Below are 27,200 nucleotides of genomic sequence, written 5' to 3'. Positions count from 1 at the left end.
AAGATCATAACAATATCACGTAGTGTATATAAATACCTGTTGTGAGCTCTCCAGCGGTTGCACAGATGTAAGTACTGGCGGCATTGTATGTACATGAACACCGCTCCGCCCGTGAAGCCGACCGCCACCACCACAAGCTTCGTCCAGAACGGCCACGCTGCAACAACAGCCTACCGTCAACGTCCACTACACTATCTACCGTGAATTCAATAATTAATGCTCGCTAATATTATTATTACGACAGTGAGTTTATTTGTTTGTTACAGTTTCAAGTCTGGTTCATTGTCGTAAAAGCTACTTTCCGACCTTCTCCTCAAAAGAAAGAGGAGGCCTTAGCCTGGGCTAAGGGGACATGGCACTGGCAGTGGGGCATTAACAGGCTGTTACTGTACTACTTTCCGAACCGATGGTACCACAATACTTAGAAAAGCCAAATTAATTTAATTATATTTTTGATAAGAAAAACCAACTAATCCAATATCGAATTATTGTATTATGAAAGCTTTTATTTTCAGAACAAACAAAGGCTACAATAGAATGTTTACATGTTGCGTAATATTTAAGGATAGGTAGAAGGCGCATTACGGCCGCGCAGTCGGAGAAAGTTGCCGCTCCAGGAGACTTCCACGCGTGCGCCGCCATAGTTACAACAGATATGCGAAAACTTTGTTTATAGATCTCCACCGAGTCTATAGACTCAGTTTTTTATTTTACAAAAATTGGAAAACGTTAACTACATTATATTCATATTATACTCAAAAGTAAAATGTTTAATTTGAAGCTATTGCTGGTAATTAAAATAGGCGGAAACGGGTAGCAGCCCCGCATTATACCGATGAGGCCGCGGTTGACCTCCTCCACGGCGCGCTCGATGAGCACGAACAGCGACCACATGACGCACAGCGCCGCCACGCAGTGGAACAGCACCGCGCAGCACAGCCGCCGCCGCTCCACGCCAGACATCTCCAGCAGCCGCCACTGCGGGCACGCACCCCTTAGCGACTGTCTACTCCGCACCCCCCGCACCCCCCGCACCCCGCGACAAGCTATTGTTACATTTTACTACTACATTCAGGTACAAAAATACTTGTGGTGTAATCTAAAATATAAGCATAACTTGTATTATAATCTATATAATATGTACTGATTTATTATGTGAGTGTCAATTTTTCTTTATCTCGCTATCTATGCATCGATGCCTAAAACCAATAATTGTGAGTGATGTCACACATACTGTACAGAATACAGAAACCGCCACTTTGCGTTCCTCTTTGTGTGATAGTGATTAAGATTAGTGTTATAAATATCTAACGCCAGCCGGACATGTAACATATCTATTAATAAATATACATAATTTTGGGTACCTCACTAAATGGTTTTATTTTTGTATGCATAATAAAATTGAATTTGCATAGTTCACATGATCTCGTTTCAGATGCCGTGAGCCACTGCTGGAGACAACTCTGATGAACATACTTTAAGCTTCCTATAAAAGAAACAAACACTTTAAATATATAACCGGACAATAAATATAAAGCTTTCAAGTTTTTAAAAACCAACAATAATGAAAATAATCAAATCTCACTTTATTTAAAACTGATGAGAAGTGATTACTTTACTGACAACCAACATAATTGGCTACCTTCAATAAATATCAACTGATGAAATGTGTAACCCAATGAGGTTTTTTATGAAATTTATAGAAATGATCAAAGGTAAAGCAAGGAAAATCTTTAACACATTCCTACTGCCCAAAGAAAAAAAATTGTATTCTTAATAACACCTCAGATCAATATTAAATGAACTTAGATTAAGTAATCTATGGAAAATTGTGATTTAATGCAAATACATTTTACTTAAGTTATTATAAAAGCAACCTGATTGTCACATGCAACAGATTTTCCCATTAATTACTACTATTGATCTAGGAAAAGTATTTCAACAACTATTATTACACCTAATTGTTGTGTAAACAAAAGTCAGCTGTTTGTACAAAAAATATTAAGTAAATGATGTTTAGTTAACTGTAGTTGTTAATAGTTTTATTTGAGTTCAGTTTAGTCATATTTATCAAATTATATCGTGACCGAAATCTTTGAACAGGTTTTATGCCAGTTGTAATATAATAGTAAATTATTCATAATTTACTTACCAGAACAATAACAAGGTGCAAGTAAAGGATTATGAACTTCACTTTCGCAATGACAAATTCGACAAATATCTCCACTGGAATTGCTGCAGGAAGTTTGGCTGCTACCAGACCCTGCGCGAACAGTCTCTCTGCCACATCCCCCGCCCCATTCCCAGCTTTCGATATCCGACGAATTTTTCACATTTATTTGCTGCACCGGCATTATGACACTAAAAAGTCAATGTAGATCTCGTAGCATGTTAATCCTTATTTATAGATATTGTAATTAACAGCGGCCGAATATTCGTCATTCGACAAAGCGAATAAACGTTAAAACATCTCACTCTCACATATCGACAAAATTCAAACTGTAAAATATAACTTAAAAAAATATTGCTACAAGAACAATTCATCAAGAGCCTTGCATTAAAACTACATTTATTTATTTTTTACACTATAATAAAATTATAAGACAAAAACATCAATAGCTGCTAAAATGATAGAATTGAAGAAATAGATTAATAAAATAAAAAGTGAAGAACAGACTACACAAGTAGATACTTTGAAGTGAAGTCTAATATAATCGATAATCATTACGAGTACACAAAACATTTTATTTTATTCAAATAATAATATTTTTACTAAAATTTCTAAATAAATATAATAAATATAGAAATGTATAAGAAGAAAATAACTTTTATCATTCGAAAATGCTATACCATAGACATGCATAAAATAAAAAATAAATGTCGCAATTTGACTACACATTTTTAATACGATAAGTTTTAAACAATTTAGTAATACAGCTAAATCAGCTGCGTTTTTGCATTTTAAAAGTGTACCGTCGGCAAGTAAATAAATAAACAGATGCTTTTTTATCTATACAATAGCGTTGTTATAAAAATAAAACGCGTGCTAATTTAAAACCACCATTTAATCGGTGGACAGAAAGGTAAAGGAATATGTTCAAATGTGTTGATTAGATTTTTAAGAGTAATTGAGTGAGTTATTTACATCAATTTTTATGATTTGGTGTTCCATTTAAAAAAAAACAATCCGAGGTTTTTTTTAAATATATTTAACCTATGTATGCTAAATATATATTAATATACTAGCGAGTAGCGGACCCAGCAGACGTTGTCCTGCCGATCCAAATATTTTTTCATTTTGTAACTTACCAGATCCTATTGTTTTTTCAAACCCATTGAAATATAACACAAAATTTCATCCAAATCAGTCCAGCTGCTTAGGAGGAGTTAGGTGACAAACACAGTATAGAGAAGAATTACATATATTAAAATATTAAACGTATATTTTCATCGTGAATTTCTTCAACTCATTTCATAGCAAAACAATTTCAAATTTATAGTTTTATAAAATAAATCGCTTAATTTTATTTAAAGAATATAAAGCAAAAATAGTTGAAACAGTAGTATTTTGACTTCACATAAAGCAGAGCTTATTAATAAAAGTGGGAGGACACTTTCCAATACATACACATGTACATACACATACTAAAGTTTTTTATTTATTTTATATTGATTTTTCACAGTGGAATCGAAAATTTACTTTCATTTTCTAATTATTCTGCAACATCTATATATTCTTGTTTAATTTTGTGTAAGTCATATTTTTATGGCCACCAAGCTCTATAAATTTTTATCAAAGAAAAAAATCTTGAAAATGAAGCAAGTTACATGGTTTGATTAATAGTTATTGTATTTTAATTTTTAATAAACCTAAATATATATTTATTTGAATAAAGTAAAAATTCGTAATAAAATTATTTGATACATTATAATGATTATTGTTAATATCGATATACCAATCGTTCGATTTTAGTACAATATGAATTTTATATAGCAACACTTTTCAATACTAATTTCATAATTTTAATCTTTCTTTCTATCTGTAGGCTTTTGGAGTTTCGAGGCTGTTCGGCGTGCATTGGTAGAGCGCCGGGAAAGTTTTTCGGTTAAAATTGAAAATGAGTGTTTTACCTGAAATAAAGGCCGAGGCCTTATCATTAGTCCATCAATTCCTTGTAACTATTGATAAATCGCTTGCTGACAAATTTGCAACAAAGACTAAAGCGGTAAGTACCCCGCAATTCTGAACCACGTGTGTCGTGGATCACCACACCACACGTGTTCTTTTATTTTCAATCTTGATATGCTCGTTAATCGCTTCTTTTATATTTCCCTATTATTTACCAGTGTCTTATTCAATATTTATATTTATTTTTCGCAAGAATAATACGGTTTATTAAGGATTTTTGAAGTAATTGTACATTTGGATATACCTCACATTTCGTTCGTTCGCTTCTGGCGGGATGTGCTGGTTTTTAACCTGAAATGAAATCACGTGTGGAACAGACACAGTCACGCTATTATATTGAAAATTTTACCTGCAGTGGTAAAGGCATGTTAGCCGTGTCAGGCAGAGAAGTTCGGAGCTACAACATTACCTGTGGGTGTCCTAATATTACTTAAGTTAACCGCATCCAATCTAGCACGTCAGCGCTCCAATCAATACATTCCACATGATTCACCTGACGATATGTACTTTGATACAGCTTACCATTTTTAATAATTAGTTTTTATTTATACAATTGTATACATAAAAACTGGGTACTGCTAACTATTGAGAATAATTATTAAATTATACTGGTTTGAAGTGAGTCGTTACCAGTGTACAGGCATATGGGAGATCTTAGATACTGGGGTTAGTGGCATTGATTGGTATGGGTTATAATCATTACAGTGCCAGTTTTAGACAAGTGAAGATGACAACATCATAAATAATTAAAACAAAAAAAAAAATCTAGGCTCAATATTAATCTGGCAACTGAGGCTTTGTTGGTTATATTAAAACTTGTCAGTAAATAATGTTGTAACTGAGAGTTGTAATATAGCTAATACTAAAACTATTTTATTTCCACTAAGTAGGGCTTCTTGTGCTAGCTGTATTTGGTTCCACATGATATATCCTACCACCAATACATTTTTACAATTGTTGTGTTCTGGCTAGAATGGTGAGTGAGCCAGTGTAGCTTGTAGTACCAGGGTTATAACATCGTAGTTCCGAAGGTTGTTGACACATTGGCGATGTAAAGAGTGGTTAATATATAATTTTTTTACGGCACCAATGTCTATGGGTAGTGTTGACCATCAGCTGGACAATTCCCCGATCTGTCTACTGATATAATACAGTAAAACACTATCAGCAATTAACCAGGTGTGTCTGTATATAACATTTATGTATCAAATATTTCTATCTTTTTCAGAAACCACGAGCTAAGAACTTACCTTCCCTTACAGATATTATTATATCCTTTAAAAAGGGACAAAATAAACCAACACAAAAAAAACAAGCAGAAAGGTATGTACATGAAATGAAAAAATTATATTACATTTCAAAATACTTACTGAATCCTGAAATGTTATTTTAATACAATTTTTAAAGCTTATTTTTCCTTTCGTCAGTTCTGATGATTCCAGTGAAGAAGAGAAACCTAAAAAGCCTAATCTAAACAATTCAAATGGTCCTGTTCAAACAAAGAAGCAGGAATCTTCAGACAGTTCTGAAGATGAAAAACCACCTACAAAGGTTTTTATACTTAATTTACTTTATATTTAATTATAGTTAATTACTTTTAAATGATGAAAAATTGTATTTGAATTACTGTGATATTATAATATTATTCGTCACTACCTCTGATCTGCTTTTCTTTCTTACAAATATAAAAAATCATAGAAACATATTTAATAAAAGCTGTATTCCAGGTAAATTCAATTGCTAATCAAAAACAAGTTAAAAAAAAAGAATCATCAGATAGTGAGAGTAGTGAAGACAATGCTACTTCGAAACCGAAAAAGCAGCCTGTTAAGCCTCAAGTTATTAATGCTGCCAAAACTAACAAGAAAAAGGAATCTTCAGATAGTTCAGACAGCAGTGAAGATGAAAAGTCTAAAGCACCGAAGACAGTTACAAAACAGACTCCTGTAACAAAAGCTACACCTCAAAAACCTGTTGCTAAAAAACCAGAAACCAGTGACAGTGATGATAGTAGTGATGACGAAAAAACTAAAAAGCCAGTTCAAAAACCTGCAGTGGCAGCCAAGCCTCCTTCTAAAGCTACCCCAGGTAAGAAGCAAGAATCATCTTCTGATGACAGCGATAGTAGTGATGATGAAAAAACTAAGGCAAATTCTACTAAACCTACTCCAGTCAAAGTCAACCAAACTAAACCTCCAGTAACTAAACCAGCACAACAATCCAAAAGACAAGACTTGTCTACTGATAGTGATGATAGCAGTGACGAGGAACCAAAGAAAACTACAAAGCCAGTTGCAAAACAGTCAGTTACACCTGCTAAATCTAAGCCCAAAGCCAAAGCTGAATCTTCAGATGACAGTGATGATTCAGAAGATGAAAAGCCAAAACCTGTTCAAAAATCAGCTACAAAAGCTGCAGGTACACCTGCAAAGGTTGCTGTTAAGGTTCCAATAGTTAAAAAGCAGGAATCATCATCTGATGAAGAGAGTAGTGATGATAACAAGTCTAAGTCAATTGGTATCCATAAACCTCCAACACCTGCTGCTAAGCCTTTGAATAATATTAACAAGAAACCTGAATCGTCATCATCAGATGACAGTGATGATAGCAATAGCGCCAAAAAAACGGCACCATCTAAAGCTGCAAAACCAGTTGTAAAAGCAGTCCCTACATCAAAAAAAGAATCATCTTCAGATGATGACAGTGACGAAGAACCGCCAAAACCAACAAAAACAACACCCAAATCTCAACCAGCAACTAAAGTTGCTATTAAGAAAAAGTCTTCTTCAGAAGATAGTGACGATAGCAGTGAAGACGAAAAACCTAAAAAAACTGTAAAGCCCACAAAACCTGTAGCCAACAATACTAAAAATACAAAGAAATCCTCATCTGAAGATAGTGAAGATAGCAGTGATGATGAACCTAAACAAAAACCTAAAAAAGCTGAGCCCAATGATGAAAGTGATGATAGCGATGACGAACCTCCAGCTAAAGTACAGAAAAAGGAATCAAAACAGGTAATCACATTTTCTATCTTTAATGCATTCTATACGTACTTGCATATTGTAGATTTTTGGCAGGGTATTTTAATTTTAACATATTCTGTAGTGTCATAAAATAACAAATTGCCAGATATAAAAATTATAGGATAAACTGCTTATGCTACAAATGCAACAATCTCATAAAAATATAATATTCTGACTTGTAATGGTAAAAAGTATAGACCACCAATTTATTCAATGGACAATTTTATTGCTTTTAAAATCAGTTAATTCATAACAAAATATGGGTAATAAGTAGCAGTGTCCATTTTATCACTATAAAAATAAATCTATTCAGGTGTCATGTTTAAATAAAATTACATTTATAAAAAAGGCAAGCATTCTTGTCCACATTCAAGCATTCACAATTTGTACTCAGTAGCTATTTTTTTAATACCGTACCGTAACAGCCTGTGAATGTCCCACTGCTGGGCTAAAGGCCTCCTCTCCTCTTTTTGAGGAGAAGGTTTGGAGCTTATTCCACCACGCTGCTCCAATGCGGGTTGGTAGAATTCACATGTGGCAGAACTTCAGTGAAATTAGACACATGCAGGTTTCCTCACGATGTTTTCCTTCACCGTAAAGCACGAGATGAATTATAATCACAAATTAAGCACATGAAAATTCAGTGGTGCTTGCCCGGATTTGAACCCACGATCATCGGTTAAGATTCACGCTTTCTTACCATAGGGCCATCCCGCCTTTTAATTTATTTATTTTTTATATGTATATATAAAAAATTATAAAATTCCCACTGATGGCTTACACTTTTACCACTATGCTGCTTAATTACGATTATACATGTGGTAGAATTATATACTTTGCACACAGATTTCTACCCAACATCAACAAGTATAAACTGGTGCTTGCTTTGATATTAATATACTTAATATTTTAAGTAGACAGAAACAAGAATAGACTTTTTAATTAAATGTAACCAAATAAAAATTTGTAATCAATAATTAGTTAAAGAAATGGTTTTTTGAAATTTGGATATTGATGAGGATTTTCTTTGTAGGTAACAAAATTCTCACTCCATTGTTAATAATAAAATATTTAATTTGTAGCAAAATGAAACTGGTAAGAAAAGAAAATTCTCTGGAAGTGAGGACCCGACTCCAGCTAAAAAGCCATACAGCAATTTTGTAAAGGTATAACTAATTTGATGAACGTCCAGTTATTTATTTTAACATTATATTTTTGCGATAAATTGATACATTGAGCATAGCAACTTTGTTAGTTAATTAACATGTTTGTTAAATTACATTTATTTTAGGGAACAAATGTGTCTTCCACACCCAGTGACAAAAATAGTTCAACAAATAAACCCTTCAGGAGAGTCTTGTCAGAAAATATTGAAGTGGATCCTAGACTTAAAGACAATTCATTCGAAGCTAAGGTAAATGCCCTGAAAGTTAAAAAGCCAAGGCAACTCTATGTAAAAAACCATTGTCCGACACCAATCAAGTAATACTCAATGGCTTAATATTTCGGGCATTTACTTTTACGTCGTTTGGTAATTACGTAGGGTTGTCTTGGTGTTTTAAAATTTTTATATCTACCAGGAGGGTGAAAATGGAGAAAATGAAGATGGCGATGATGAAAACAATCAATCCGGTGGTTGGCAAGATCGCGGGCGCGGAGGTTTCAATCGAGGAGGATTCCGCGGTCGCGGTGGCTTTAATGATCGGGGCGGGCGGGGAGGATTTAGGGGTCGTGGTGGTTTCAATGATAGAGGAGGGCGAGGTGGTAGAGGGGGAAGGGGAGGATTCGACAGAGGTGGTCGGGGTGGATTTGACAGAGGAGGGCGTGGCGGATTTGACAGAGGTGGTCGTGGTGGCGATAGGGGTGGCAGGGGCAATAGAGGTGGACGAGGAGACCGCCACTCGTGGGGCGGTGACAGGGGAGGATTCCAAAAGGGGGGGGGCTTTAATGATAGAAAAAGTTTTGAGGGAGGAGATAATAACTCCCAAAATAAAAAAATAGTATTTGAATAAATAGGTGAGAAACAGTAATACTCATTTTAATGCATGTATAGCCTTTCCTTATAAGTAGAATAAAGTGAAATATTGTTTTATGAGAAAAGTTTTTATATTTTTTTGGTACATGAATTACATTTTGTACTGAACGCGCTGCTATTTTTTTTAAACAGAGTGGAGCTCGAGGATCGTGGGGTGAGCGAGCCAATGAAGATTTGAAACGCACGCGCGGCAAATCTTTCAAACATGAGAAAACTAAGAAAAAGCGAGGCGCATACCGTGGTGGTGCCATCGACACGAGCGTCCATTCCATCAAGTTTGACGATTGATGTTTACTGACTAGTTTTTTATCTGTCATTTAAAAAATATTCCATATGACCCAACAAGAAAGCGAACATAAAATACTTATCCTTTGTGATCAAATATGAAATAACGTTAGTAAATTCGCCACTTGCATTATGACGGTCATGTTTATCCAGTAAGAATTTCATAGCTAGTGTTTAATGTTTGTAAGTCATTAATTAGTAGGGAATATTTTGACTTACTGATTTTTAATTGTAGTTCTTAATCTTTCTGTCTATTTAAGTGTTAAATTTATTTCGCCTCATTTTTCAATTATAACTGACAGTATCATAGACTTAGTGTTAATCTTTCTTTCTATTGTTCAGGTGAGATGCCTTACAAATTTCAATGTAGCGCTATGCGGTGTTGTGTACAATTATAACATTCTTAATAATTTCAGCATTCTAATAATATTATTAAAATAAAAATACGTATGGTTTTACAAGGCGATGTTGACATTTACAAGCAAAGTGTAAATAAGTTAAAATAAAATGCAGTTATTGCAAAAATAAACTACGTTATTTTGTACATAAGCTTAATGTTACTATAATTAAGTAAAAATGTAGGTATTTGTTTATTTTATATAAGCGAATGATATTTTAGTTGATGTAAGACCGCCTTTAAAATACGACAATGTGTTTTAAATAAATTGATTTGTCTAACTTATTGTTTTGTTATAAAAAAATCCATAAGCCTTTTTAAATAAAGTGTGATAGCGTCCTAACACGCTATTAGTATATATAATTAATGGTACACCATAGTACGTTAAGTATTTTATTGTGAATTAAAAAACGGTGTCTCACGTCGTCTACGCTTTGGTACTGTGCGTCTGAGAAGAAATAACATGCAGATATAATACTCCTAGAATACTATTCAATTTTATGTGTATATCTCCATAGCATTTCTTTATTTTCAATTGAATTTAAAAAAACAAGTCTACAGAATATAGTGCGATAAGGGTCCGTTCACACAGACCGGCTCGGAGAGGAGAGCAGATTTTTATCACGTTGGAAACAGTGTTTTGAGTGATTGTAGTAAAGTTTATTTTTGCATTTGCACCTTTTTTGTCATTAAAAATGCCTGAACGCGCTTCGTGTGAAGTAATAAAAGGAGCCGACCGGCTCCGCTTGCGTGCTCTTTCTCGCTCGCACCCGCTTTCAGATCTCTTCCAGCCGGTCGATGTGAAATAGTTGGCGGCTCCGCTCCGGCCAATTCCAAGCGTATACGACCCGGTCTGTGTGAAAAGAAAAAAGCAGGCCGATGCTCTCCGAGCCGGTCTGTGTGAACGGACCCTATGGATGCTCTGGCAACACAATGTCCTTGACAGTTAATAAGATTTATACTTGGGGAAAATATCAACGCTTATTATCTAGTTATGTCTTATAAATGGAAATCGGTAATATTGTCCATAGTTCTAAAATTAAAAAAATTAATGTAATCAAGATCGACAGAGAAACGAATAGACAAATGACGATTCCTTTCACATTTACACAAGAAAGAGAACGAAATACAAGTTACAATTTTTTTTGGACACAAATTATTTCTGTCTCTTATTGTATGAGACTTAAAGTCAGCAATTCTAATTGCGACAGATAAGTCTATAATTAGCTAAATCACTACCTTGTTTTCATTTGACAGAAATAACAGATTTTTAGTTTTTTCTTATTGTTATAGAATTATTTATACATAATGACTATCGGAGTGTGTTAACAGATGCATTGTAATTACAGTAGATCTACTTCATTCCCCCCGATCTATCTGTACACTGTAACAGAAATACAGTGTATGTAGAGCATTGTATTTTTGAACAACAATTGACATTATTTCTATTAATTTTTAAACGCTAAAAGTTAACATCAGCCAGATTTTGCTATAAAAAGAACGCGAATTGCTAAACGTTCTGCTGCTTAGTCATAAGACAGACGGAACACCGAACTCGAACGCAGTGTAAGAGGATGTTCAGCCAAAATAATGATATATAAACTAAAAATGCATCCGCCTAGTAACAAATACAATTAAAGGAAACATCAACAACAAACAAGCTATCCAACGCCAGAGTGCCAGTTAACTTTAATCTTATTTATAGGTTAAAAAGTTACTTCCGAGATATATATGAAAGAGTAGGCTATTGATAATAGATATAGTCCTAGATGACGGTGATAGCGACTAAAATCAACCTAAATAATGAGAAAATAATTGTTTTCAAAACACTATATTTTTACTTCAAATTTCGCTGTATTTTTTTCATAAACACTGTACATTAGAAGTGACAACACTATTTTCGTGACAACCACCTGGTATCCGTAACTGTCACTACGGTATGATGTCAAGCGAATGTCAACCGACATTCGCTTGACTGATTGCTTGACACTGCTTGACACTGTTAGTTTTTATTTTTGTAAAAAAACATATATTATTATTTGATATTGAATGACTGAAACAAATACATGATGCTGAATAAAATAAAATATTGCACAATTGTTAGTAATAGAGGATTTAAAAACTTTGGTCATAAACGACAACCGCCGTCCCTATTCACAACCCTTTGGCATGGATTTCTTACTTTCTCGTTTATTGGAATGGCAATAGAATGGAAAAGGTAAGAAAGGAACACTGTCTTAAATATTATTTTAATTATAATTTTCAGTAGAGAAAAAATTACCACTACAAACCAACATTAATCAAACTAAGGTATTTTTATAAGCATTTTTAATTTTTAATAGTTTTTTAAAGATGGTACATTTATGTAGTGTCAATTTCATATAATACTTATAAACAAATAAATTAAGTATACGGCTATATTTTCCCCCCTAAGTTTGACAATCTTTCATTTTAATTTAATTTGATATAATCTTTATTTTTTAAGATATATTTGTTTCAGATTTACAAAATTTCTTATTGGTGAGGACCCTAAGAATGAGAATACCCCATTTGATTAAATATAATGTTGTATGTATATAGTAGTTGTAAGAAATTAAAATAAATTAGTTAAAAATGTATTGTTTTTCAAATCCAGAAATGGCTGAAAATTATATTAATATTCACATGTTCCCGACTGTCGTAATCTTTAGTTATTTCAGGCCTTTGTTTATATCTTGCATATAATTACTATTATAATTATATGCAACATTATAATAATATTAAAATAATATAAATATTCATAATGTAAAATTTGCTTGCGATCAATATTCACGGTTTCTTTTTAAGCGAATTACAATAATTATTTTTTGCATCATGTGTACTGTTGTCTTATATGATAAATACTAATTTAATTACAAGGATGGTAGATCTGATTATCACATACATTAGTGGCCAGTCTATTTCTGGATTTTATCTTGAGTAAATGCTATGTATTTTCAAAAATACAAATATATTTAGGAACAAGAACTCATACTGACTTACAGATTATATAATAGTAAATAATGACTAGAAATAAAAATACAATTTTGAGTGTAATATATTGGGTTATGTTTTTTGAAAAGAGAAGGATTTGAACTGTCCTTAATTCATTTTTCTTGGCTTTTTTTGCAAATGAGATAAAATTTTAAATTGCCATTAATTAGTTATCATACTTAGCATATTAAATTATCAAAATTTGATAAATCTAGTGTCAAAGTTAATCTTTTAATCAAGTGACTGAAATAGAGCTGAATATTTTGTTATAGCCTTTTTAAATAACTCTAAAAAGGTTTTCTGATTGCCTGTTATGAAACAGAAAATTTTAGAACAAATATTGTTGTCTATTGCACACGGATATGGAAACTTTGAAAATGTACAAGAAATGATTAGTACGTAATAAGACATTTTATAATCATTAGGTATATTCAAAATTTAGTGTATCGTAAATTACCTCTTCTCCTGCTGCCAAATTTGGGTGTAGAATTAATTCACGATTGAAACTGAGACAACATGTAAAATTTCAACTCTGTAGGATAAGAGGAAGTGATTTTAATTCAGAAAAATTTGACCCAAACGAACATTTTATAAAATCAATTTTCGGTAAAAATTTGCCTCGAAAAAAATCTTACAGGTTCTCTTCAAACGTCTAAACGAAAGTCTGTGCAACAACACTTTTCAGAAGTACCCCATTAAATTATTCTCCCTTTTCTCTCCAATAAATGTCAAATATCTGCGGCGTAGAGAGAGTAGTAATAAACTCGCACTCACGCGTTTGTCTCTCTCCTAAAGTTACCAATTATTTGCAATAGTTTCAAATACTATTTATGTATTTCCTATAAAATTATGTTTTAATAAAACAGCATCATTAGATAAAATACTTTATTTAAGCTCACATAATTACTTTTAACGATTACAAATGTCAAATATTAATATCTAAATAAATAAACTAGTAGAATAAAGTCGTTTGAAACATTTTAATGATTCCATTAGTGGATTCTGTACGAGGAACAGAAAAGATAAATATATTATATAATATCTTAAGATACTTTATATTTTCATCATATTGTTTTATTTTACGTATGCGGCTGTTCATCAAACAGCATATAATTGTCGGTACCTATATAATTTTAAGTAGTGGTTAAATTGATTTGATTAAAATGACTATTGTTAATGTTAGTGACAGTTTACTAAAACATTCCGGAAGCTGTGTACAAAGCCGTAAATATTATATTTAGAGAAGTGAAGTATCCGCGAGCATTTTATCGATCTGAAAAGCACCAAATTGTTAAAATTTAAAAGCTAAGTTCAAACAAAAGAGGCTTTGTAACGTGTTATTATTTACATTTTATTTTTGATAACGGAAATAAAACTTGTTCCACTGAGCAGTTGAAACAAATGTGTTGACTAGTTTATATAATACAATTTTATGATTAGAACAATAATTTTCCTTATTTTGTCTACTTCACGTATTGATTCTTTCCATGGTAATTTTGCTTAATATATTGATAACATAAGTTATATACAATTAAAAAGAAACACAGCATTGCTGCATGATAATGCATTGGCATATTGTATATAGTGTTTAATACTCCCGAACGTTTTATTTTGACACTGTTTAATTCCGTTTCAGATCCGACTCCGATCAACCGATTCTGATCAGAGTGTCCAACCGAATTATTTAATAAATCAATATCGTTTTTCTGATGATTATCAACCGAAGCCTTATCGCTAATTTCAACGTGGCTAATGTAGTCATCTTTATCTAGAATATCTTTAGTTACTGGTTGAACTTCTTCAGACTTGAAATGCATTGATTTATCATGATCTAGTGTTGTTTTTGAACAAATGTCTAAGCTCTCCTGCAAGTAACTATCTATTTTAGTCAGTTGCTCAGATACGATTAAATTCGCCAAAGGACTGTGTCCTCTCATCACCGACCTCCTCGCTGCATCGTCGTCACTCGCATTTGCATCTTCTAAAGAATTCACCTTTAGAAGGTTTTCTTTACACAATGAGTTAACAATTTTGTAACTATTCAAGTCCTCATAGTCGTCGCTTAAATATTTGACCGGGCAGTTGGATTTAGACATTTGCGTCGAGGACCACTGTGGGAGTGAATCCAATTCTTGAAGCATTGGCGTGAATTTCACCTTGATTACATCTTCGTTCGTTATCGTCTCTGTTTTGACGATGTCGTCCACGTAGTCCTTGTTCCCGCGCCAGTCTGAGCTCTCAAACACGAGCGGCGAGTCGGTGATGTCGTGGCGAGTCGAGCTGTGGACGCGATCGACGGTCACTTTACTTAACAGCTTGCCGTCTGCGCTTCTTATGTCAGAAAACAGTCCTCCATCGAAGTGGAGGGGCGTTTCTAACTTTCTCGTTCGTTGCGGAGATGGCGAATCAGTTGTAGTGTTTATAGATGGAGATATTGAAACGGGACGAAAAGTGATCGTGGAGTAAACAGTGTCAGAATTGTAGATAAGTGTCTGAGGGTGTCTAGCGGGCGTGCATCTTGCAGAAAGGCCTTCCTCCCTTGGCGAAGAAACTCTGTCCTTCGAGATTCTTTTTGCACACCTAAAACAAGATTAGCATTCAGTAGGATAGTAAAAGTGCAAGTTACATTTAATATAAATAAAACAAATATTCACACATAATAAAATCAAGACCTATATTATACAAAATATGGATGTTATATTTATATTATAACATTAAACTATATAATATATTGTTAGGCATTTTAACATTTCAATTTGAAAATGCTATTCATAGGATATAATTTATTTAATTTATATTGATGAGGATATAGAACAAGCTCAAGTGACCAACAAAAATAAATATATAAAAATATAGTTTTTTTATATGTAATAATATAAATATATTTATAATGAATACATAAAATAGCCAAAACAATTCTACGGTGATGAAATATTACAACACACTTGCGGAAACACAAGCAGATCTACTCATATCACTTGAATACAAATCTACTAAAACAGAACCTTCCCGACGCGTCTGGGAGGTTGATATATAACTTACAAATGAAAATTATACAAAAAGTTATTATATGTACACAATGGTGGAACACACACGTTTGTTAATCTGGGTATAACACACGTATATAGCAGCGTATGACGAGCGAGTGTGCGCCTATAATGACTGGTTTTAAATTATAAAAATGAAGTTTGTCCTTTATGTAAATATTCAATGTCGTGTTTGCGGAGAGAAATGTCCAAATAAAAATACAGTATGGTTTCAATTTAAAAATTGTTATCATAACATTTCGAAAACGTTAACTCGTTCGGTAACGAAGGACTAGCAAGCGAGTATGCAAGTTTTGAAATGACCGGTGTTTGAAATTATTATTATATATAGATGTCTCAATAATGTCACGGACGGCTTTCAAGCTTTGACTATTTTATGTTTTGTAACTCAATCGACAGATATGTATCGTCGTTGTTCGTTTACTTTCAAGTAATACATTTTAAATTCTGTTGTATTATCCAAAGTCTGTATAAAGTATTGATTGCAAACATGTCTCCATTAGAACTCGCATCATACGCACCGTGCAGTTGAAGCACTGACTGTGGTAGTTATTGTTGAGCGCCTCCACCCACCTGTCGCCCGCCTCCACGGGGAACCCGCAGGCGAAACATTTCGTCGTAAAGAGCTCGTTCCAGTCTGAAAGCGTTTGGGTACGTACCGACTATTACATTACAAACATTTTCAAAACAATCTGGTAAGGCATAGTTACATGAAATTCGAAAAGAATTTTCTCACTATTTCTTAAATAACTTTTATTTTAAATGACAAACAGTTGGACTGCATTTTTTACACTAACAGCGTATCCGCAAGGTCCTACTTTTGGGCAAAGCTCTTCTCCCACAAAATTATCCCACCTCCTCACTCTTCCGAGATGTCGGGTATGCATGCATTTCGTCCGACACAAGCATGATTCCTCACGATGATTTCTTTACTGTCGAGTCCGAGACGAATAATAAGCACGCAACTCAGTGGCACGTGGCCGAATGTTTTTCCAAGGCCATCTTGGCTGTAAAAATAAAATAAAAAGCATACCTGCTTCACAGTATGGTAATCCATCTTCTAAGAAGAATGGATTGTTTCCAAAGAGTTTTTGACAATAGACGCAGCTGAAGCATTCTGGGTGGAAGTGTTTGCCAATCGCGTTTAAGCAATCCTGGAATGTAGACATGTAATATGTGTAGTTCTCGTTGTTATAGCTACAAAGGTAAAGAAGTATGCGAATACTTACTCCCTTAATTTTGGCATGGCATTTGTCGCAAGCCGGAGCGATATATTGTTCGAAACAATATTCGCAATAAAGTTGGCCATTTTCTTCCACAAAGCCAATATCTTGTAATTGGCGTCGGCAGGTCGCGTTCACACAGATGAAGTGTTCAGGGCACCAGATGCGACCCAGGGCGGTAATGAATGGACCCCTATGTTAAAAAGTATATAATTAATATATATAATTTAAATAAACTATTAATACAAAAATATATTGTTATGTTAGAAAAATCGGAACTGGTTATTATTTATTATATTAATAAAAACAACAAACGTGCCTTAAGAGCATGCAAAACATTTCTTACTTTGAATTTCGTTTTCATTGAGTTTGGTTATATTGTGTTTCGTTACCTTGTTATCGCTTTGTCACATTTGTGACATATAGGGTACTGTCCCTCGGCGACATCCACGGACGTCATTGTGCTCAATGGTCGGGCAACGATATGAGAGTCTCTCCTACCGTCATCATTCCTGATATTTTTCTTTTCTCTACGTCTTACGATAACTTCTTCAGAGTTATCTTTATTTTCAAAATCTTCTGTAGTTTTGCAAGTTTTCGTTTGTTCGGCCATATTTTCAGTTTTGTTATGAATGTTATTACCATTACTTATATTGGCACCATTTGATTTCACAGATTTATAAGTGTATAAAGTGTTATCGTGCAAATTATTTGATATTTTTTTCGTATTCTCATTTTGGTTCATTGAGTTTTTATAACTATCGTCAGGGGACTCATTGTTTTCAAAATCTTTGTTTTTATTCGAATAATCTTTGTCAAAAATGCTGTTGTTGCTTTTATCCGAAATTTTACAAACAGGGTCTATATAAGAAGAATCGTTAAAAGCATCAGATCTTTCAAATAACTTTTTCTTACTTAACGTGTTTGAAAAGGTTATTTCAGGTTTTAAGTCAGAAATGGGTTTATCTTTACAGTTTGTCTTATTTTTGAAGTTGTTATTATAATTTTGTTCATATTTATCTTTATGAGAGTCATCGCTGCTGGAATATCCACCGTTCTGAGACTTATCATTGTTAGATATTGGCAAGTCCTGGATTACATTATTAACTTTGGGACTCGAGTCGGAATTTTTTGTCGCTATATTATTTAATATATTTGCAATGGGTGAGTTTTGACTGTGAAATGTTGGAACAGGAGTAGTGGGAAGAGGCGGAGGAACGGGCATATGAGTGTTTCCAGGATTAGTGTTTAAAGAATTTGTAAGGCAAAAAATATTTGCACTGGGTGTGTTCTGTATGTTGTTATCTGACTTGAAACTTCTGTCGAAACTTTTGTTTACAGGACGCTTTAGAGTATTTTCACGACTACTTTCACCGGAAGGTAAATTGTCAGTGTTGAGAGGATGCTTTGTTACTACAGTATCTTGGATTTTGTCAGCCATTGATTGAATATGATCAGCCGGTTTTATTTTTCTTTGAATCCCTATTTCGTATCCATTTAGTGCCATTTTTGCCATTTTCCTTATCAATCGTTCTTCGGCCGGACTTTTGAATTCCGTCTTATGTTGACTGCTCACAGACTGTGTTTCGTTAACTGTTAGAAACATAAAACATCAAAATAAACAAACACTAAAACAAAGCTTTGGTAAGAAGGTTGTTAATATAATTTAAGCATATATTGTAAATTATAAAAAAAACACATCTTATTTTAAGAAACAAACTCTTTTGTAAAATCTATCTAGTGTTATTTAGTCATGCACCACTCAAGACGATTGTCACACTCCTATTTCTTTTAACACAAGTCACCTAATGTTTCCATTGCATGAGCCACAAAGAGGCACTCGAGACCCAGGTAGAGCAGCTTTGTTTAAAACTCCTCGTCCCCTTTTTGGTGCTGATGATACACCAAAAGCTTTGCCACGAGCGGCAGCTCCTACACTGGAACCTGTCGACGGGGTAGGATCACACACTGGACCTTGGTTAGCACCAGATATAAAAGGAGTCGGTTGATAAACTTCAGTTTGATTACTAGTGGTGGCAACATTTTCGTTAGTAGTATTAAAAGATAAATTTTGTTGGGATGATATGGTTGAAGGAAAGACCTGTTGTAAGTTATAATTGGACGGTTGAATTATAGGTTTAGTTTGTTGGTATGTATTAAAAGGTTGTACTGCGCCTTGCTTTATTTCAATTGTTTTAGCGGACTGTGCGCTTTCAAATTGTTCAAAAGTTTTTTTCGTAGATTCTACAGTAGTATTACCGTATTCATATTTATTTTGAGATTCCATTTGCCTCTGACCATAACTTTGGTTTAGCATTGAATCTTCTTTAATATTTGAATTACCACTATTATATAATTCAGTATGGTGTTCTAAATTAGATTGTTGCTCTTCCTTTACGAGCGCCGGTTGATCTTGGAGCCATTTGTTTACATTATTATCTTGAAAACTTGTATCATACTCTTTTTTAAATGATGCAGTTTGTGGTGTAAGAGGCTGGCTTTGCTTAGCGTTATATTTTGGTGTTGAGTCTTTAATTCGAGGAGCTTGTGCTTTTAAGGAATTAGAACCTGTTGGAAGTGTAGGTGCTGGCGAACGACCTCTCAATTTAGGCGTCGACGAACGGCTAATTTCTTCAGCACCAGGCTTATACATTCGACCTTCAGGAGCAACATGCTCTACAGTAACTAAATTCATTTGATAATGGGGTATTATTGGCGCAGGTTTATTTATCATACTAGGTGTAGTTGGACGACTATTGGTCGGTGAATATCTTGACATATTTTGTGCCTCATCAAAAACTGGCTGGAATGACATACAGGTTTCGTTTTTTAACTTGTTTTGAGTTTGCGGCACTGGTGTTTTAATCTGAGGTACTTCATGTTTCTGCAGCGAAGGCATCTCCCGTTGTCCAATAACAGGATTTGTTGGTAGAGCTTTGTTTGAGTCTGATATTGTCTGAGGATATGAACTTTCTAGATTTTGTTGATAAGGAGGAATACTATCCGGTCTATGTAAACCGGATTTTGGCATTACAGGTGAAGAAAGCATTGTATTATGTGTACTCGGCTGTGAACTGTAGCCTTGGGCAGTTGTAATTGGCGAAAAGCCTTGTTGTGCGCTGGAAATACTAGTACAAACGTTTTCTGACAAATTTGAATTAGATTGATGTTGCATACCAAAGTCTTTATTTTGAGGAGGATAATTAGAAACTCCACAAAACTCTTGAGGTTGTTGTGGTGGAAACGTTTGTTTGCTTACTGGTTTAAAAGCAGATGCCTCGGAAGAAGTTTGTAACATATTTGGTTGCACATTTGAAGGGCCAAATTGATTTGGATCAGAGAGACTATAAGCCGAGTAATTAGTATTTTGGGTTGACATGGGTTGTAAAAGTTCAGAACTTTGCGTTTGATTTGGATCAAAAGATGTTGAGGCGTAATTTGGTATATGAAAAGATAAGGGGCTATATGGTCTGTCCGGAGCTATTGTAAGTGCTTCTATCAAAGAGCCCCTTTCAATCGTCGGCTTATTTGTTACTTTTGAAGTACCTGCTATTCTACTAGGGTTTTCTTTGGAAGATGTTTTACATTGAATTTTTTGTTTAGGCGGATTATAAGTTTGAGACGCAGAAGGATTTTCTTTATGTGTAGACGGATTATTATTTTTTGAATAAGAAGCGTTTTGATTCTGAGACATATTTTGGCAGGTTTTGCCTGATAATTCGCTTAGTTTGTTTTCTGTTTCAGTTGACATAAAAACTGGTGGGTGATTATAATTATTGAAAACGGACTTCTGTTGCTGTGTGTTTGCGTCTACGGTCTTATCGTCTTGTTTAACATTTAATGCTTTTATTTCGAAACCCTTATTAATTTGTTCCTGTTTCATCGCGAACTCCTGTGATTTTTTTTGTGCATTCGATATATTAAATTCACTTTGTACAGGAAGGAATTGATTTTCTTGGGAGTCAATTAATTTTTCGATATCCTTCTTCGTAATTTGCTTGTTACTGTCAATTTGGTCAGAGGCTGTATGCATTTGGTATATTGCAAAATTTTGATTTTCAGATATTTGTTTTTCGGAAAACGATTGAACACTACAACTCGCAATCTCTTGTATCATTTGCGATTTTTGGCTTTGTACTGAAAATTCTGATTTAGAAGTGGCTTGCGAAGTGGACATCAAAGCCGATCCAAACGCAGTATCTGAAGAAAGTCCTGGAGTTGGTTTGGCTGAGGATACACTTTCCTCAACTGACTTAATTTGGTTTGAGAAGTTTATATTGCTATTTGTCGTCATCACTAATGATTCTCTAGCTGAGGCAGATGAATCGCTGTAAGGTGTGTTATGAATAAAATTAGGGTTTATTTCTTTCTCAATTTCGTCTTCTGGGTGATTTGGCGGGGGCCACACAATGCTTTTTACGTTTTTAGCTTTAAGGATATCGATTGTTACATGATTAGCGAAGGTTGTATATTATGGGAGGAAAAAATAGATGAAAATACGTATTAGTCATTTCAAAAACTATCGTTTCAAAAAGCTTTCATAATATACGCGAAAATTTTAATAAAGCAGAAATATGATTATTCTAAGAATCGTTACATTATTGTTCGTAATAAATGCTAGATATCCAATTTTATAGATATAAAATGCCAAGACAAAAGCAAATTTAATGCTGACATTGGCGGCTCGATTAGCGCAGTCATGTTATTGGTATTTACAGACATGAGTAGCTGTGACAAGCTCATTTACTAATACTTTATATGTTCCGATCGCCAATTATAGATTACCTTTAAAAATGGAAACTGGGGCCTCTGTCAAAAATAAAGAAAAGTGCTACATAAATCAGTTCACTTATGATCGAAAAATTAACACGATTTAATCGGTTTTAAATGAATACCTTTTCGTCTACTATTATTATTATAAAACTGTATTACTAAACGTTTGACGCTAGACAATTACGTCAAATACCAGCCATTGAATTTAAAATGTTAAAGATTACCTTGTAGTTTACCGGCTGTGGGATTACCAGCTAGCTACGTCGCTCAACACTGACTAAGTGCCTTTGGCTAAACTGACTACGCCAATTAGAGCACAGAGTGTTCTAGTAATGTCTCCGTTTAGATTTATTGAAAGTATGCAATTTTGAAGTGATCGATTCTCTGCCAAACATTATCTATATTTAGTAGAAGTGTGTGCCAAATATCTCTAAACTAAATATAGACTAAATGAATAAATAAATGTAACTGCAGCATGAGATAAGGGAAATGTAATTCACGCAATGATGATGGTGCTCAACATTTCAAGGTCCTTACAGCTCGTTATATCTACATAATGAAACATTTCTCCGACGTTTTTATTGAAAAATAAGGTAACCGACAGCAGTATATAACGCAGGAAATCTTATCATTTCTTTTTGCAACAGTTTCGTAATCTGCCAATCTGTACCTCTATATAAATGAACAACTCCTAATATAAACACAAGAAGGAATAGAATCGCCCGTCCCGATAGGTCACGGGCTACGTCACGTCCGCGACGCGCGCGTGAACATCGGGAACGGGCCCTCTCCGTCGTCTCGCACCGCGGTGCGGCATCAGATAGCAAAGGTGACGCGCTTACTGGGGGCGTAGGGCGCGGCGGGCGCAGCGGGGGCGGCGGGGGCGGCGGGGCGCGCGGGGGACGGCGGCGCCGAGCGCGGCGACAGCGACGCCGGCGAGTAGGCCGAGCCCAGCGACGAGCCGAACGGCTTGGGCCCCGACAGCGTGCTGGACGGCTGCACAGACACACTCGGTCACGGCCGGCCGCCAGGCGGGCGGCGGTCGGGCGCGGCGGACACTTACGCTGAACATCGACGAGGAGCCGTTCGTGTAGTTGCCGGTCGCGAGCGGCGGCAGCGGCGTCGAGTAGGCGTTGGGCGGAATGCGGCCCCCGCTGGAAGGGAGAGGTCGATTAGCTCGGCGCGGGGCGGCGGGGGGGGGGGGGGCGCGGGCGTACTCACGGCGGCACGGTGACGGGCTCCAGGTGGGCGGCGGGCGGGTTCTGGCGCGCGACGAGCTTGGCGTGTATGTCGCAGTACAGCTTGCCGTTGATGTTGTAGTAGCCCTGGTTCTTGAGCGACGAGCCGCACGTCGAGCACTTGAAGCACTCCACGTGCATGTTCTTGTCCTTGATGCGCACGAACACGCCGCTGCGCACACGAGGCACGTTACATCGGACGCTTACGTTGCTTATTTTATTACATCACTTCCAAGATATAACACATAGTTGCACTATACAACGGTTGCAATATGTAAATAACTAGTAGGTATATAAATACTATTGTATAAAAATGATAATTTTATAGATATCTTTCTTTTAGTCTAATTTCATAACTAGGGATCGTTTAAATGTTTAAATATTTCTCAATTAATACATTACGTTTTGATATCAATAATAAAGATTTTTTTTCCCAACATAAAATTATATATAATTGTATATAAATAATAATTAGAATATGTTTTTGCTTATTTTACTATTATGAATGAAGTCAAGTATGTACAAAATGCTAAAATAGCCTTTCAACTCACACGTCAGCCGCGGCGGCCGCTAGCTCTACTGTGTTATGTGTTAATGCAATAATATTTATACCTAAGTCATTATTTCTATTGCTACGACGACAATATATTAATCGAGTTCGATGTTGCGTTCCGTTACATTCATGCTGCTGTACTCGTGCACCGACCTGCGAAACGACACAGTGCAACCTTTCCTCTCACAGTGCGACAGTGAAATGTCATGCTGAGTAAAATATGATACATTTGCGACAAACAACATACTAAGAGGTGCTCGGATGATACATATTAATAAATGAAATGTGACAACGAAGCGCAGATATCGAAACGAATCGCAAAATGACAACACGATATCTTCGCTACCATTACGTAAAGTTACGGTACCATTCGATATAATTTCGATATTTAACAAAACGGTAGCCGCCCGTCGAAGGTCGGCCGAACCGAAGGGACCGCAACCGGGAAACTAAACTACCACAACACGAGCACAGCGCAGACACGGTCGCAAACGGTCAGGCAGGCGCGTCTTACGCGATGGGGGCGCGGCACTCGGAGCAACAGGGCGAGGCGGGGCGGGCGGGCGCGCGCGGGGGGGGCGCGCCGGCGCCGGCGGGGCCTCTACGCGCTACGGGGACAAGCGACACGAGTAATGCGGAGTTATGCCGGAGCGACATGAGTGCGACCTGTCCGAGATCAGGTCGCGGCGATCTCGCACCGACAGCCCTATTCCTCGAGGAAACGAAAGGAGATCGAGAGACGTTTGCGACCGCGTCGGGCGATAGTCGTCCGACTTACGTAATGAGTCGTTCGCACTCCTCGCAGATGTTCTGCCCCGGGGGCAGGCCGCCGGTGTTGTTGGCGGGCGCGTCGGGCCTCGCGACGGGCGCCGGCACGTGTCGCAAGCCGCTGACCGGCGGCGCTTCGGCTACTTTTAATTTTATTTACTTTTACTAAATCTCCTTACTATTTGTGTTTTCAAATTCTGAAGTTAACTAATTGTAGCTGAGACATTAAACTGACAAATTCAATTTAGATTAAAATTTAGATTTAACTTTTGGCAAATCAAATAATATATAATTGCAAATATAGAGTAAATTTAAAAGTAAAAACAAATCGGCCGTCAGAGATGCCCCGCCACGTTATCTACCTGGCTCCGGGTCATTTTGTTCCTCTTGTAACACTTTGAAGACGGCACTCTTCTCGGCGTCGTAGGTTTTTTCATTTTTCTTAAAGTTTACCCTTTAAAGAAAATTAAAAATTACTTAGAAAGGAATAAGTAGCATCTTTATAATTTTATGAATAAATTAGCAAATCAATCGGCAGTTTTCCCAAGACAATCATTCATAAAGGTCTCTCGACCACAGAGCCATCTGTCGAGTTCGTTTGGTAATTATTTAACATGAATGTGAATAAAATTCCGACGGATCCATAAATGTAATAAAATAGTAATTAACTGGACTACACCTCTGCTTTTCGGTCGAGACATTTTGAAGTAATACAATCACTAAAATGATAAATAAATAATTTCTTAATGAAATAGGGATAACAAAGATCTTTTGGCAGATTTTCGTTGCCTTTCGTTGTTTATGTAAAGGCAGGCGTGCTCGAACAATTTTTTATATCAGCAGGCAAATTATTGAATAAAGTTACTCCGTCGAAAAGAATGTTTCTTTTGCCAAATTTTGTACGGGGTCTAGGCTGTCTGATTTTGTTTGTGTTCCTTAAGCTATGCGTGTACATTCTTTGTGTGAACGATATTTCGATATGTCAAAATTTATTTAATTAAGACGCATATGTTATGTGTGTATGTTTGTTTCAGTTTTTTTGGTATAATAAGGGAGTGTGTGTCAGTCTGTTGATAAGATCAGTGTTTGCTTGGCCTACTAATTCATTTATATTCCTACCAAAGTAAAAGAGACATGTATCATCGGTGTATCCAATTTTGGTAACATTATTGACATAGATTAAGAATAATAGTGGTTCCAAAATGGAGCCCTGAGGAATTCCGCAGTTAATGTTTTGGGAACTACTTGTGAAATTTCTTATTTTAACAACCTGTGTTCTATTGTGAAGATAAGATTCCAGTAATTTATAAGCTGGCCCAGTTATCCCAATGTCTTTTAATTTAGTAAGAAGTAAAGAGTGGGTTACTGTGTCGAACGCTTTTTTTATATCAATGAATATTCCTAAACATATATTCTTTTTATCTATTTCTGTATTAATTTTAGTAACTAAATCAATAGTTGCGGATAATGTACTAGATTTTTGACGAAAACCATATTGACGTTCAGATAAAAATTTTAATATGTCTAAGTGATTGATCAATCGTTTGTAGTTGACATTTTCAAATATTTCAGAGAGTACGGGCGGTAATTACTAGTCAGTTTTGGGGCCTGATTTATGTATTGGTGAAATTTTCGCTATCTTTAAGCTGTCAGAAAAATATCCAACTATCATACATTTGTTTATGCAATATGTTAAATTAGGAGCAATAAGATCACCTAAACATTTAATAGACTTGGCATTAATAGCATCAATGCCTGAACTACAATTAGAGTCAAGCTTTCTTATAATATTAGTTATTTCGCTTATAGTTCATAATTCGAAAGCTGATTCTCGGGATTATCATCTAAATATGTCATAGTATAAAATAGCTCATTTGGGTTATTTTTTGGTATATTATTTGCTAACTTATTCCCTATTAAAGAGAAAAAACTATTAAATTGTTCACGAATACAAAGGCTATCAGTGATCGTGATACCATCCATCATCTATTATAAGATTAGACATTGTAAGTTAACTGTAGTTATTAAATTCCGTATCTTTTTAGGGTCATTATTCCAATTTCTAAACGACGTTTCGTAATATTCTTTTCTGTAGTTTTTATTAATTCATTTACGTTTTCTCTTTCTTTTACATATGTGTCTTGTAGTTTTGCATCTTGAGGGCTTTTTTTTACTTGTTTCCATAATGTATTTCTTTTGTATATACGATCTATGATGGCTTTATTGGTCTAATCTTTTTGTGGTTTGTTTATTATTTTCGTTTTTATCACTTTATGTAAGTTCATTTGTTCCTTTATGAATAGCTCCAAGTTGTTATAATCAAAATTATCATTAACTATTTCCTTATTCTTTATTGAGTTGTAAAATGCAGAATAGTTATTGACATCGTAGGTATTTTTATGTGAGCTGTTTCCATTTGGTTCTCAGCATAGTTCGGGACGGTTACACAGAACGACCAACGACCGATGACCTAGCCCTTGGTGTAACAAAGTAATGTCACTTACAGTTCTCGACAGAGACTACGTAGCCAAATATGTAAACATATTATAGTCCACTAGTATTTACACAAAAACAGATTCATTCTTCATGGGCATGAAAAATGCATATGTCACTCTCCTAATAAACAACAATTAGACACGTCCAGAGGGATTTTA

At 35.3% G+C, this 27,200-nt stretch overlaps 3 protein-coding genes and 1 long non-coding RNA gene across 12 annotated transcripts in view; 2 read left to right on the top strand and 2 right to left on the bottom strand.

The window, feature by feature from the left end:
• The window catches only part of LOC126768796 (E3 ubiquitin-protein ligase MARCHF8), a 28,227-nt gene extending 25,623 nt beyond the window's left edge, over positions 1–2,604 (bottom strand). For all 3 annotated transcript variants that reach the window (XR_007669269.1, XR_007669268.1, XM_050487139.1), the window contains exons 1-4: positions 2,153–2,604; positions 1,365–1,486; positions 834–978; positions 37–157 (exon numbers count right to left, since the gene is read on the bottom strand). Coding sequence is in view for 1 of the 3 variants with exons in the window: in XM_050487139.1 (XP_050343096.1) it covers positions 37–157; positions 834–978; positions 1,365–1,486; positions 2,153–2,354 (590 nt within the window). In the remaining 2 variants the exon portion in view is untranslated. The remainder of the gene's footprint in view (positions 1–36; positions 158–833; positions 979–1,364; positions 1,487–2,152) is intronic.
• A 1,444-nt stretch (positions 2,605–4,048) lies between these two features.
• LOC126768784 (nucleolar protein dao-5) lies at positions 4,049–10,213 on the top strand. Of its 2 annotated transcripts, none has more exons than XM_050487096.1 (7): positions 4,049–4,226; positions 5,418–5,512; positions 5,617–5,740; positions 5,917–7,206; positions 8,298–8,381; positions 8,796–9,231; positions 9,383–10,213. In XM_050487096.1, exons 1-6 carry the CDS (start codon positions 4,119–4,121, stop codon positions 9,225–9,227), a joined length of 2,133 nt encoding a protein of 710 aa, XP_050343053.1. In that variant the 5' UTR covers positions 4,049–4,118; the 3' UTR covers positions 9,228–9,231; positions 9,383–10,213. The 2 variants fall into 2 exon arrangements, with proteins under 2 accessions (XP_050343053.1, XP_050343054.1); XM_050487097.1 differs by lacking the exon at positions 8,796–9,231 and adding an exon at positions 8,507–8,629.
• Positions 10,214–11,925: 1,712 nt separating this feature from the next.
• Positions 11,926–12,550, top strand: LOC126768802 (uncharacterized). The gene is made up of 2 exons (XR_007669270.1): positions 11,926–12,150; positions 12,433–12,550. It is a non-coding gene; the product is annotated as an uncharacterized LOC126768802 (long non-coding RNA).
• A 1,267-nt stretch (positions 12,551–13,817) lies between these two features.
• The window catches only part of LOC126768778 (PDZ and LIM domain protein Zasp), a 39,019-nt gene continuing 25,636 nt past the window's right edge, over positions 13,818–27,200 (bottom strand). The window contains exons 6-16 of one of the 6 annotated variants that reach the window (XM_050487078.1): positions 24,909–25,000; positions 24,293–24,386; positions 23,209–23,397; positions 23,051–23,141; positions 22,830–22,983; positions 22,000–22,023; positions 19,020–21,642; positions 17,221–17,407; positions 17,025–17,145; positions 16,513–16,628; positions 13,818–15,524 (exon numbers count right to left, since the gene is read on the bottom strand). In XM_050487078.1, coding sequence (XP_050343035.1) covers positions 15,447–15,524; positions 16,513–16,628; positions 17,025–17,145; positions 17,221–17,407; positions 19,020–21,642; positions 22,000–22,023; positions 22,830–22,983; positions 23,051–23,141; positions 23,209–23,397; positions 24,293–24,386; positions 24,909–25,000 — 3,769 coding nt within the window. In that variant the 3' untranslated portion in view covers positions 13,818–15,446. Of the gene's footprint in view, positions 15,525–16,512; positions 16,629–17,024; positions 17,146–17,220; positions 17,408–17,606; positions 18,808–19,019; positions 21,643–21,999; positions 22,024–22,829; positions 22,984–23,050; positions 23,142–23,208; positions 23,398–24,292; positions 24,387–24,556; positions 24,690–24,908; positions 25,001–27,200 lie in introns of all 6 variants that reach the window. The other 5 variants (XM_050487076.1, XM_050487081.1, XM_050487077.1 and 2 more) reach the window with 5 other exon arrangements.

Source organism: Nymphalis io, chromosome 5 (genome assembly GCF_905147045.1).
Source record: "Nymphalis io chromosome 5, ilAglIoxx1.1, whole genome shotgun sequence".
In the NCBI taxonomy this organism is placed as follows: domain Eukaryota; kingdom Metazoa; phylum Arthropoda; class Insecta; order Lepidoptera; family Nymphalidae; genus Nymphalis; species Nymphalis io.
The sequence above is the reverse complement of the archived record's forward strand: the minus strand, read 5'-3'. Positions and strand labels throughout refer to the sequence as shown.